This window comes from Onychomys torridus, chromosome 2 (genome assembly GCF_903995425.1).
Source record: "Onychomys torridus chromosome 2, mOncTor1.1, whole genome shotgun sequence".
Lineage (NCBI taxonomy): Eukaryota > Metazoa > Chordata > Mammalia > Rodentia > Cricetidae > Onychomys > Onychomys torridus.
In genome coordinates this window covers 67,254,486-67,267,989 of record NC_050444.1, presented here as the reverse complement: position 1 = coordinate 67,267,989, position 13,504 = coordinate 67,254,486, and the positions used below count along the sequence as shown (strand labels likewise).

General features: G+C 51.7%; 1 protein-coding gene across 1 annotated transcript in view; it reads left to right on the top strand.

Annotated features, from left to right (window-relative positions):
- Coro2a (coronin 2A) overlaps positions 1-12,974 on the top strand; it is a 30,417-nt gene extending 17,443 nt beyond the window's left edge. The window contains exons 3-11 of the mRNA XM_036179469.1: positions 1,251-1,400; positions 2,430-2,609; positions 3,491-3,607; positions 5,018-5,122; positions 5,768-5,864; positions 7,220-7,332; positions 7,641-7,731; positions 8,728-8,996; positions 10,152-12,974. Coding sequence (XP_036035362.1) covers positions 1,251-1,400; positions 2,430-2,609; positions 3,491-3,607; positions 5,018-5,122; positions 5,768-5,864; positions 7,220-7,332; positions 7,641-7,731; positions 8,728-8,996; positions 10,152-10,283 — 1,254 coding nt within the window. The 3' untranslated portion in view covers positions 10,284-12,974. The remainder of the gene's footprint in view (positions 1-1,250; positions 1,401-2,429; positions 2,610-3,490; positions 3,608-5,017; positions 5,123-5,767; positions 5,865-7,219; positions 7,333-7,640; positions 7,732-8,727; positions 8,997-10,151) is intronic.
- The last annotated feature ends 530 nt before the right edge of the window (positions 12,975-13,504 follow it).

Below are 13,504 nucleotides of genomic sequence, written 5' to 3'. Positions count from 1 at the left end.
ACTAGGAGGCAGGAGAGAAACTGAGGCAGAAAACTCTCAGGGCTGGGTGTGGTGCACCATACCTGCAGTCCCAGCTCTTAGGAGGACGAGGCAGGAAGATCTCAAGTTCAAGGCCAGCCCGGGTTATATAGCAAGAGTGGCTTGAAGCAGAAGTTCCACGTAGGAGATCGCTGAGACACCTAAGTATGAAGGGACTGTCAAGCCCGAGAATGCTGCTGGTCTCTGGCTAGTGGGGCTTCTGCAAGACAGTGGGGGGTGGGTGAGGCAGCAAGGCTGTCTCCTGATGCCTGCCCTTTCAGGCCCGCTCTGAAGATCCCCTGAAAGATACTGGGGGGGCCAGAAATGGGGTGTTTTGTTGCTGTTGTTTAATTTGGGGGGAGGTGTTTCTTGAGATGGGGTTTCACAACGTAGCTCAGGCTGGCCTCGAACTTACAATCCTCCCACTGTAGACCCACTAGTGCTGAGATCACAGGTGTGCGCCACCACACCCTGCCTGATCTTCCTGAAATGCTTCTGGCCTGCTGCTGTCCCTTCTGGATGCTGGGGGAGGGGTGGGGCAGGATGATGGAGCCCAGAGTTGCAACAGACCTAGTCCATGTAAATGCATCCTTGTGAAGTACTCCTGGCTCCTCCTCCTTCAGGACACACCTCCCCCTCCATAAATAAGCCCAGAACCTGTCTCCCTCCAGCCCCACCCCAGGCTCAGCTCTGTGTGTCTAGCAGATGAAGCAAGTAGAGTTCATGGCCTGATATCAAAAACCAAAACCAGGAAATAAATGTCCCTGAGCTGCAAGCAAAGCCTCCTGGGAAACCTGCGTGTCTTTGGGGTATGATCTGATCACCGACTTGGAGCCTGAGAACCCAGCAGAATGGAAGGAGCTTACACAAGCACTTCCTGAGTTCCATGTCCCCAGGCTGCTCTCCTCGGGCTTCTTCCATGACAGAGACCTTACACTTTACCATGGCAGCCCCCCTGCATCTTCAGTCTGCCCTACCTGCTCACCTCAGGTCATGGGGATGGTCAAAGTCCCGGGGCAGGTTTGAGAATGAAGCCTCCCTTCTGGTCAAGGTCAGCCACACTTGGTGGCGGGCCTTTGGGAGACTCCAATGTTCCCTCCACTGGGTGGTGGCGGTGGCAATGGAGAGCCACAACAGGGTCCTTCTGCCTGCCACTACCTGATCCACAGCTGAGGACAGCAGCAGCCCCAGAATGTCCTCAGCTCACACTCCTTCCTGTGTCTCCCCTCCAGATCAAGATCTGGAACATCCCCAAGCAGCTGTTGACCAGGAACCTCACAACCTACAGGAAAGAACTAGTGGGTCATTCGCGCAGAGTCGGGCTAGTGGAGTGGCACCCCACTGCCGCCAACATCCTCTTCAGCGCTGGCTATGACTACAAGGTGAGTGTGAGGCTCCTGGACAGAGAAAACCACCACAAACTGGCGTTTGTCTAGAAGCTTCTCTGACAGCCCTTTGGACTAGAAAGACTCAGGCAAGGTGTCAGCAGCCGCCTGCTTCCACAGCTTGTTTCTGCCGTCGTAGCCAGGTCCCTGTATGTCCTTGTCTCCTCTCACCTATTTAGACTGAGAAACCTCCTTCATTAGTTGTGACCTCGGGTCAACCAACTACACCTGGTAAGACCCTGTTGCTAAATAAATCCCGCTGGAGGTTCTAGGTAGACAAGATAGGGCACACTTCAGTGCGTCCACTGCACTTTGCCTCGGGGGCTGGACTGAGCCCACCGGACACTTTTCCTAGTGCCCCGAGGCCGTGGGCCTCGGAGATCAGAACAGTTCCCAGCACTGGAGCCAAGGCCTGCAGCACCTCATCTCTGACTTGTATGAGAATGTCTCGGGATTCACCTTGGGTCTTAGTTTCTTGAGCCCCAGACTGCAGACAGTGGGTTTGGGGGAGCATTGCAATGGTTTCCACCTCTTCCTCTGCTGACTCTATTGGGATTTGCAGAGGCACCTCAGGAACCTCTCAGATCGATCCAAAAGAGACTGGAGCTGTTGGGAGGGTCTGGTCAGAAATGCTTGTTTATCTGTCGATGTGGAGAGTGTGTGCAGCTATGTCTCTGGGGATGCTACTCGTACCTTAGGCTGTGGCTCCGGATTCCTTCGGCAGCCCTGGTTACGCACAGAAAGTGGGGTGTGCTGCTCCTGACTGACCCCCATGCCCCGGGCCCTCCCAGCATAAATCTTTTGTTGCTCAGAGGTGGGTAGTTTTCTCCTACTACCAGACAGCCTGACTCCCAGCACCCCCTGCTGCTCAGACAGCCTCGGCCACACCCCTCGAGCTGGGGCCTGGCTGCCAGCTGCACCTTCCCTCCTGGGAATACTGTGTTTCAAGCCGATGCCTGCTGCTGTGTGACTCTGGGGGCTGGGTGGAGTGGCCACTGTGCTCAGTGCCAGCACTTTGCCGAGCAGGTGATGGTGTGGAACCTGGACACAAAGGAGTCTGTAATTGCAAACCCTGTGAGGACAATCACCTGTCACCAAGATGTGATCCTCTCCATGTCCTTCAACACCAATGGCAGCCTGCTGGCCACCACCTGTAAGGACCGCAAGATTCGGGTTGTCGAACCCCGACGAGGGATTGTCCTCCAGGTTAGTACTGGGCCACAGCTGGGGGCTACTTTAAGAATGAGTGACAGCCAGGCGGTGGCACACGCCTTTAATCCCAGCACTCTGGAGGCCAAGCCAGGCGGATCTCTGTGATTTCAAGGCCAGCCTGGTCTACGGAGTAAGATCCAGGACAGACACCAAAACTACCCAGAGAAACCCTGTCTCAAAAAAAAAAAAAAAAAAGAATGGGTGACAGCATTGCCAGGCAGCATCCCTAGCTGGCCTCAGCATGTGGGGGTGTGGGGGATGTTGAGATTTGCTGTATTCTCTCTACAGATGAGAAAACCAAGGCCAGAGAAAGGAAATAACAATGAAGACACGTGGGGCTCTGTTACTGGCCAGGGTTCAGAAGCCACCTTAGGACAGCCCTTTCTGCTTCCTGAGCCTCTGTTTGCTCAGAAGCTGCAACAGACCATTTGTCCTTCCTCAATGGAGCTAAATAGGACAACTCAAGTGTCCACTGTGTCCCTGTGCCTCACTCAGGGCAAGTGATCACTATGATTCTCAACAGAGTGCAAGGGTGCAGGGTGTGGTGGCAATGCGTTGTACCCTGAGACAGGAGTGAGGGTCCAAGGCCAGCCTGGGCTACATCTTGAGGGCCTGTCTCAAGAAAAGAATGGAGAGGGCAGAGATTTGCCTGACTCTGTTCAGAAGCAGCTCTCAACAGAATGGGGAGATTTCACTGGAAGGAAGGGACTCGGGACACCTTTCTGGAAGAGGTGTCCAGTGGCGTCACAGATGATGAAAGGAAACCTTACAGCCAGGGTTGCTGCAGGAGCCAAGTGGGGAGCCAGGACTCCCACCTGCAGCTGGGAGTCCCCTCCCTCATAGCCCTCCAACGCTGACCACACTTCTCCCTCCAGGAAGCCAGCTACAAGGGGCACCGGGCCAACAAGGTGCTGTTCCTGGGGAGTCTCAAGAAGCTGCTCTCGACGGGTACCTCCCGATGGAACAACCGGCAGATGGCCCTGTGGGACCAGGTGAGGCTCCACCCACCCCCACCTCACTGCAGCCCCCGCACAGCCGCCCGTCACTCACCATCAATCACTCTGCAGCCTGCCTCAACCTCACTCCACTCACTGGGTACCATCTCATTCAGCTTCACGCTCAGTCAGCAGACAGCAGGGATGGGGCTGGAATGAGTAACCGAGATGGGACCAGCCAGCTAGCCTTGTGCCTCTCATCATTCAGGACAGACAGAGGTGGGGTCCCAAGGGAGGCTCTGGGGAGGGAACAGCTGGGAGAGCATTAAGTGTGGATAGTGGCCCAGTGTGGCTGGGAGGTGGCCAGTGCTGTTCTGTTAGTGTTTTGAAGTGCGGAGAACAGAACGCAGGGCCTCCTACCTGCTAGACAAAGCAATGTCTCCATTTGTTAATAAACTGGAAGGCAGACTTAGCTTGGAGATGAAGGCAAGGGGATCCAGAGTTCAAGGTCATATTTTGCTACATATTAATGGCATGTGAAAGCCCATTCACTGGAGTGGCTTAGGGACATCGAGTTCAAGGCCAGTCAAAACCATCTCTCAGTTCTCAATTTTGAAAGAGACTTGTAGATGTAGCTCAGTGTTTTCCTAGTATTATGAAGCCCTGGGTTTGATTTTCAATGCTGGAAAAAGAAAAAAAATTAAGTGTAGTAGGTCATTTTTATAATCCCAAGGAGAATTGCTCTGAGTTCAGGGCTAGCATGAGCTACAGGGTGAAACTCTGTCTCAAAAAAAAAAAAAAAAAAAAAAAATGTTTAAAAGACCTGTTAAAGCCAGGTGCTTATAGAGCATGCCTTTAATCCCAGCACTCTGGAGGCAGAGGCAGGCGGATCTCTGAGTTCTAGGCCAGCCTGGTCTACAGATCGAGTTCCAGGACATCCAGGGCTACACAGAGAAATGCTGTCTCAAAACAAAACAAAGACTTTTGTTAAGACAAAATGCTGACATAGATACCAAGATGTCTCAGGGGCTAAGAATACTTGTAGCTCTGGCAGAGGACCAGGGTTTGGTTCATCCGTGTGGCAGCTCACAGCTGTAACTCCAGTTTCAGAGAGTCTGACGCCCTCTCCTGGTCTCTTGGGCACTGTGTGCACATGGTACACAGACTTACATGCAGGCAAAATACCCTTATTCATAAAATAAAATAAATGAATCTTTTTTATAAAAGGCTGACAAGATAGGATAGGCAGTCCTGCCTTTAAAATACCCTTTCCACCAGAGAAAAATTCACAGATTGGTCTTGAGAATGAGAACCTCTTTCCAAAACATGTACAGGATACAAAAAAAGCAAGCTTTGTATCTCATATACCAACACCCACTCACTCTCAGACACACTCAGGCCCAGGGCAGCACCACTGGGGATTCTGGGAGTGACCCTCTTGTCCTGATGGTCTCCCTTCCCTTGCAGGACAACCTTTCTGTGCCCCTTACAGAGGAGGACCTGGATGGCTCCTCGGGTGTGTTGTTCCCCTTCTACGACCCGGATACCAGCATACTGTACATTGTGGGGAAGGTCAGCCTGGGGGGGGTTAGCCCTCTGGACCCCTGATATGGGAGGCAGAACTATCCTAAGCTTAGCTCTGTGGATGCTCAGAAAACAACCTAGAGTCCTTGGAGGTGCAGGGTGGAGACAGGCACTAGTGGATAGCCTCTTCCCTGAGAGAATACCTGCCCCTCCCTTCCTAGCGCCTTAGGGCCCCCTAAAGCCCAGGCTTTGATGTGACCCCCACCTACCTAGCTTATTCCCCACAAATTCCTGGTCCAGGTGGTAGTTCTCAATAGGGGAGTCTTTGGATTTGAAGCAGAATTGTCCTTCATGGGTGGGGGTGTCCTATATCTAGAGCCTGTGTTCCCTACTCAGTGTGCCAGTAATGGCACCTCCAAGTGACTCTGTCAGTGAGAAATGCCCCCAGAGCTAAGAGCCACAGGATGGCCCCTGAGGCCAGGCATCCTGACTTCCTCAGTGGTTGTCACATGGGAGTGTCCCCAGGGCTTCTGTACTAGAGGGACATGGGTGGGCTGGGGTTGTTGGTCACAGACGCAGCCTTAGGCTCCCTGGTGTCCCTGTATGAGATGGGTCCATCAGCTGTCCACTCTGAAAGTCAGGCCAGTGAAACACTGATGGCCGGGCTCTGACCCTCCTGGTTCCCCTCCTCAGGGAGATGGGAACATCCGATACTATGAAGTGAGCACTGAGAAGCCTTACCTGAGCTACCTGACTGAGTACCGTTCCTACAACCCACAGAAGGGGATTGGTGAGTGGGACTCCAAAGCCATGGAGGGTCAGGGCCCCTGGGCTGGGCCTGGGTGCGGGAAGACTTTAGGCAGGAAGGGTATAGCAACGGGGCGCCAGTGCGTGGGCTGTATCTATCTCTTTCTTGATGCCTACATCCGCACCCCAGACTGGAGGACTTATGACAAGCAAGGCATGTTGGGGCTCTTGGCTCTGGAAGCCCAAAGGGCTACATCAGATGGTACCTCTTGTGTTACCAGATTTCTAAGACAGTGCAAAGCATTTGTCAGAGGGAGGCAAAAGGATCAGGAGTTCAAGGTCATCCTCATCTATATAACAAGTTTGAGATCATGGCAGGCTTAGGTGGGACCTGTAAAATAAACAAAAGGAAGAAAATTAAAAAAAAGAAAGAAAGAACTGGAGTGGCCATATTAGGTATAGTGACACATGTCTGTAATCCTAGGCCTGAGTAGCAGGAGTTTATGGCCAGCCTGGACTGTATAACAGCAAGACTCTGCCTCAAAACACCAGCAAACAAATTAGACTCGGTGTTGGGTACACATCTGTAATCTGAGCACTCAAGAGAGGTCAGGTGTTCAAGGCCATTCTCTGCTACATAGCAAGTTTGAGGCCAGCCTTGGCTCCATGAGCTCCTGTCTCAAAAATAAATAAATAAAATAAAATAGAAAATAAGCATTTAGATTCTAGGTCTATGAGGATGGAAGTGGAGGCCTTTGAGCAGAGTAGACCATCTTTAGGATCCAGCTAAAATAATTAAACCCTGGGGCTGGAGAGACAGCTCAGTGGTTAAGAGCACTGGCTACTCTTCCAGAGGACCTGGGTTCAATTCCCAGCACCTGGAAGACACCTCACAACTCACTGTAACTCCAATTCCAAAGGATCTGGCATCCTCACACAGACATGCACACAGGCAAAACACCAAAGCATATGAAATGAAAATAAATCTTTTTAAAATTTTGTGTGTGTGTGTGTGTGTGGTTTTTCGAGACAGGGTTTCTCTGTAGCTTTGGAGGCTGTCCTGGAACTCACTTTGTAGACCAGGCTGGCCTCGAACTCACAGAGATCCACCTGCCTCTGTCTCCCAAGTGCTGAAATTACAGGCATGAGCCACCACCGCCTGGCTTTTTTTAAAAATTTAAACTTGAAGGTGGAGGCCTGGTTATGAAATCCTTCAGCTCTGTTTCCCAGCTCAGGGCAACCCGGCATAGGTGATGTTCGGGAGCTGTTGGCTGAGGGGAGATGACAGGGGAAGGCAGTCTCTGATCACAGGTGTGCAGTCTGCCTTTGCCCTCCCCACTGGGTCTCAGCTCTAACCCAGGCAGGATTTCTCATCTCTTCTTGGCCATCTGGCCACAGGTATCATGCCAAAGAGAGGTCTCGATGTGTCTTCCTGTGAGATCTACCGCTTCTACAAGCTGATCACAACCAAAAGCCTCATTGAGCCCGTGTCCATGATTGTGCCCCGGAGGGTAAGTGTGATGGGACTGTCTGGGGAGGGGAGGAAGTGGGGGGTTACCCACCTAGAAGAACACAGACCCCAGATGTCAGAATCCGAGATCCGAGGCCCATGCTGTGGGGGTGTGACTGAGGGTGCCTCCTGCAAGGGAAAGCCCTTCTCAAGGTCAGTAAAACAGCCCTGGAGCCTGAAACACTGGACCTTGTCCGGCTTCTGGAGAGCCCTTGTTTTCTGGCCCGCAGGGCTCCTCGCTCAGCAGGGGTCAGGAGAACCAGACTCCAAGGCTCAGTGCCGCCCTCACTGTGCCCATTTCTCCTGCAGTCAGAATCCTACCAAGAAGACATCTACCCACCCACGGCAGCAGCCCAGCCCTCCCTGACAGCCCGAGAGTGGCTCAGTGGAATGAATGGAGGTGAGGGAGTTGGGGAGCAGGCCGCTAGGTAGGAAAATGAGTCCCAGAGGTCCCAAGTAGCTAAGGGGTTTGGCCTGGAGTTTTATTTGGCTGTGCCCTAGAGAAGAGGCCCTTGTCAGCCAACTCCCAGTAGTTGTTTATATATAATGCCAAGAAAGATATATATATTCCACCTAGTCCCTAAACTCCTCCTGATCAAAACATGTCATTGTGACTATGCAAAGTATCCGGGTGGCCCATCCACACTCCTCCCCACCTTCACTATTTCCTCTGTGGTTATTCTGTGACCCAAGATTCTCTAGGCAGCAGACCACTGTCTGACCCAACTCTGCCCTGCTCCTGTGCAGGCTCCCTCCACACCTCCATACCTCACAGCACCCCCACTTTACTACATGCATCCCCAGAGCATGGGAGGCCTCCTACTACTGTACCACTTCCCAGTTATGTGTGACCCTTAGGCAGCACACACACACACACACACACACACACACACACACACACACACACACGCAGCACGCACACGCACACACACAGCACGCACACACCATCTCCTCTCTGTATCTGCAAGACTTTCCTGAAGATGTCATAAAAAATATTGTGCTTAATAGATGGCAGAGGACACCGTGGGTGGGCCTCTCCTTATAAAAGCAAAGACAAGGCCAGGCAGAGCAACAGCTCATGCCCTCGGGGAAGCTGAGGCAGGAAGATTTTGAGTTCATGGCCACCTGGAACCACAGAGTAAGACCCTGTCTAGCAGGGAGAGAACAAGGGCAAGCAAGTTTCATTTGAGGCACCCGGATGCCACTCCACTATATATACTATGCTGTTCCTACATGCTAGCTTCCCTTCCCCACACATGGCTGCACATGTTGGTACCTGATTGCCCTGGCATCTACAGTGGTATGTCTCTGAGTGCCTGCCTGTGCCCATGCCCTCCCCAAACCCATCTACTCATGGCCACTCATGCCTCTTCACAGCCTTCTTCTTTCCTTCCAGAGCCCATCATGATGTCCCTGAGACCTGGCTCTGAGCCGCTGGACTCGCAGCCACTGCCTCCAGAGAGACTCCTCTCTAATTCTGTGGTCCAGGCTTCACCCAGACCCTCGGAACCCAAGGCACAGCTGGCCACCAATGATGGCCAGATACCTTGCTCTCGGCTAGAAGAGAAGGCACCAAAGTGGGCCACGGAGCAGAAGCTGGAGAAGTCCTGGCTCACCAATGGCTTTGATGTTTTTGAATGCCCCCCACCAAAGACAGAAAATGAGGTGGGAGGGGAGAGAGGCCTGCAGGATGGGAGAGCGTGGTGGGCTGGGAGGGAAATGAGGACTTAGTGGCCTGCCGCACTGACTGGTTGGCCTGGACTTGGCAAATTTAGTCACCTCATGGGCTCTGAGCAGCTGCCGTATACCAAGATGATGGATGTGCATACAGTGGTGGGGACAGTCTGTAAAATGCAAAAGCTATGACTTGGTGCCATTACGGCCCTGGTACCGGTACTCTGGGATTTTGAGGCCCGATTTTAGAACCAGTACATATTAAGCATCTGCTGTATACCAGGCTGATATAATAGTTACTTTCATATGCTGTGGACAAAATGCCAATGGGACAATTTCAGCTTCAGTTTCCACACCGCCAGAGGAGGTGCTAATACTGCCACTCTGAGTGATGTCACAGACATTTTGGGGAAATAACAGAGACCCTCAGGGGGTGCCCAACATCTAATGGCTGTTTGAGGCAGAGGTAACAGTTATGGGAAGGGGTTAGTTTTCACTTCCCAAAGGAGAAAACTGACTCTTAGGGCAGGTGAGGTAACCTGCTTGTATTAGCAACTCTTTGTTGTTGCTGCTGTGACAAAATACTTGACCGGAGGCCATTTGCATGCAGTTTGTTTGGGCTCACAGTTCCAGGGCACAGCCTATCATGGTGAGGAAGCCACGGTTGCTTAGGGCAGCGGCTCACACTGCATCCACAGTCAGGACAGAGAGGGGAATGCTCAGCTCACTTTCTCATTCCTATTCAGTCCAGGACCCCAGCCTGTGGGATAATGCCACCCCCAGTTAGGGTGGACCTTCCTCTCTGTTAACCCCATCTAGAAACTCCATGGGTGATTCTAGACCCTGCCAAGTTATTCATATTGACCACACAGTCCAGGGGTGGTGAAAACCCACGTTTCCATTCTTGGGGCCCACATACCCTTTGCTCTACCCCTCGGGGGACTGGGAAGGAGAAATGGGACACAAATACATCTGAACTAAATTTATTGGGTAAAGTGAGCAAGGCTTTTGTGACGGAGCGGAGCTATGACTGTCCCTTGATAATCTAACCACTCTCAAGTCAAAGATCGGTTGCGGCTTAGCCTTTGGGCGGTTGCCTATCCTGGCCACCCAGGTGACCTTGACCTCTGTCCTGTGCCTCCTCAGCTGCTGCAGATGTTCTACCGGCAACAGGAGGAGATCCGGAGGCTCCGGGAGCTGTTGATGCAGAGAGAGGTTCAGACCAAGCAGCTGGAACTGGAGATCAAAAACCTGCGGATGGGCTTAGGACATTTCTGAGCGGAGGTCTCCGCCACCCTTGCCCTCAGGGACACCACTAGGCTCTGTGGGGAGGTCCAGACCAAACCATAGGTCCCCGAGAAAAACCACTATTTCTATATTTTCTACCAGAAAACAAAATTCTCAGTCGCTGAAAGAGACCCCAGTGGGACATGGTGCCGCTTTCCTGTTGCCTTCTCACAGCTGCAGTTGTTTATGCCCTGGATGGTTTAGATTGCACCCTGCCCTCTGCTGAATTCTGGTTTTAAGGGTTGGTGAGGCGTTCTGACCTCCCAGAGGGAAAAAGCTTGGTAGAAACATCTGGAAGGACTAGCTAGGTCAACCTGCCTGTGGTTTGGGTCCATGGTCTCATTCTGACAGATGTTCCCCATCTCCATCAGCCCACTTTGGAATATGTACTTTGACTGCTAAATTATCTTTTAGAAGTTTGAAAACCACTGACCTGGCTTAATTCCCTCATTCTATAGGTGAAGAAGCTGAGGCCCAGAAAGAGAGACACATAAGATCTGTTTACTGGCAGGGCTGGACTGCGGTCCTGTCCTTCTGGGTCCCCAAAGTAGGAATCCACTGGTTCTGACCTCAGCTATGTCCAGACTTCCCTGGTGACCTCTTGCCAAGTACTTCTCTCTCTCTCTGGTCTCAGTTTTTCCATCTGAACATGGAGGAAGTTCCACAGAGCTGCCCTCTCTGTGACTTGCCACCAAATACTTGATTTTGACCATGCCTGTGGGTGGATGACCTGGGCTTAATGAAGAAACTCACACCAGTGCAGGGGCTCAGTCTGAAAGCAGTGAGTGAAAGTGTGGCCCAATTCTAAACCACAGACAAGCGGCCAAACCCATCCTTCCGACCACAGTCAGCCAGATGGGGGTAGATAATCCCATAGGTGGAGACACCGACCTGTGTCCATGTCTTGATTCCAGAGCCTGCCGCCTCCAGGGGGGCAGATGGAAACTTCCATCCAGGTTATCCAAAGGCCTCTGAGAAGTGGGGCTGTTGGGGTGGGGGGCAGAATGGGATGTAGCCAAGCCCTGTGACTACCCACCAGGAAGGGCTCTGGTTGACTGCACTAGGTGAGGAAGTGGGACCTTCTGGTCTGAAAGCCTGTGCCCTCCCTTGCGTGTCCTGCACCCTGTTCTGAGGCTCTTTCTTTCTTGGTGCTCAGGACAGCAGCCCAGCTGGTGCCTGCCTGAGAAGAATTTGGGACAAACCTTACTTCTAAAGCTTTCCAGACACACACACACACACACACACACACACACACACACACACACACACACATTGCCGCTCCCCTCTGGACAGGCAATGTTTTCCCCATCACACAGGGTCGCTCTGGAGCTCAAGTGGGATTTGCAGGAGCCACCCAGATTAACAGACTTCAACCCATTGTATCTATTAGCATCCCTCTAGCTGGACATACGATGACTAGACCCACCCCACTGAAGCTGATTTCAGTGGAAGAGGTGGCCTTCTGGACAAGCTGCCCAGGTGAAGTCAGTACAGTGGGGATGGAGACACTTCAGGCTGGTCTTCTGCCTGAGTGGGACTGTCCCAAGACTCCCACATGGCCCTGCCCCTTGCCATCATGACTGTCTGCACACACCAGAGTCCTGTGCTCCATCCATCCATCATCATTAGGCTAGGGTTCTATCCCCGATGGTGAACCAGCTGTGCTGGCCTTACCTGTGCTCCCGAGAAAAAGGCTAAGTCCCAATTGTTGATGGGAACTAGAGCTCCTGGACTGGGGCTCCCTCCTTGCCCTTGTGACTAGTAGTACATCACACTTTGTACAGCTCCCGCCCCCACCTCCAGCCCCACGTTCAGAAAGCAGGACAGCCTCAGAGTGAAGAAACCAGCCCAAAGCCACTGGCTGCCACCTATGTGTGGCTGGGGGCGAGATCCACAGAGCTTCCCATTATGTCTCTGTACAATCCACCCCCACCCCACCCCAAGAAAAGCTCTCCCCACTGTAAGGGACCTAGACCCAGACCTCATATTCAAGAACAGGTCACAGGTGGCTATGAACAAATTTATTTGTTGTTTTTTCTGTGTTTTCTTTTTTTACATCTAGAATAAATTATTTAAATTATTTCATAGCAAGGGAAAGGGATAGGTAATTTTTATCAGATATTTTTTTAAAGTCATCTTTTTTTAAGATTATGTTTTTATGTTCGTGAGTTGATGGAACAGCAGTGCCCACGAAGGCAGTGTTCACCCAGTGGCAGAGCAGCCCCTCATCTCCTTGTTTCATGCCTTGGGAGCTTCCTTTCTGTTGACTCAGGAACTTTGTGTGGATGAGGAGAGCACTTGGAGATGAGCAATTGATGGGTTAGCTCTAGAATAATTCTGCTTCCTGGAACAAAACTTGAGGGCGTGCCCTAGAGGGAAACAGGAAGTGAGAAATCTATGCTTTTCATATGAAACCGTGCCTGAAGCTGTTTGAATGATTGTTTTAATGTTTCTTAAATTCCTTGTACCTTTGTAAAAAAAAAATTAAATAAAAGTAAAAATAGATGCAGAATTGTGCAATGGAAGAATATAGCAATCAACACTGGGTGATAATTCCCCCCCCCCCGCCCCTGTAATCCGAGCGCTTGGAAGGCTGAGGCAGAAGGATTGAATTTCCGTCCAGCATGGACAAAGAGTGTGAGACCCTGCCTCAACCAAAATAATAATAAAACACCAACTCGATATTGTGATGCATGAAGATTTCCTTTTGTTAATTTGCTCTACAAGTAGCGATTTAGCACCCGGCATTTGGACCAGGTACCCCTGCTGACAAAGTGGCGGGTAAGGTCCTAATACCCTTAAAGTGTTTTCAGTCGTAGATAAGAGAATGTGGGGGACAGAATGGGGCATAGTGGTCAGGCTGCTCTGGAAAAGGGAAGCATCCTGAAGAAGGAGATAAACCAAAACTCCGAAGTGGTGGGTGGCAGTGAACAGCAGCTATGCCCCAAAGCAGAGAACTGCAAGTTCCCTAATCTGGAAATAGAGGATGGACTACCCAGTCACCAGGGCGGGAGGGATCGGAGCATCCTCAGAATTTTAGCCTGGAGTTCATTGACGTTTCCTGGAAATCTATTCCAAACTCACAAGGCTGACCCCAGAGAAGGAGCGCTACAGAAAAGGGGGAAAGTGGGAGTGTGGGAAATGCGGGCCCCTTAGGGCAGGCCACACCTATCAGGCACCTCCACTCCAGCAGTTTGCCGAAAACCCCTAGA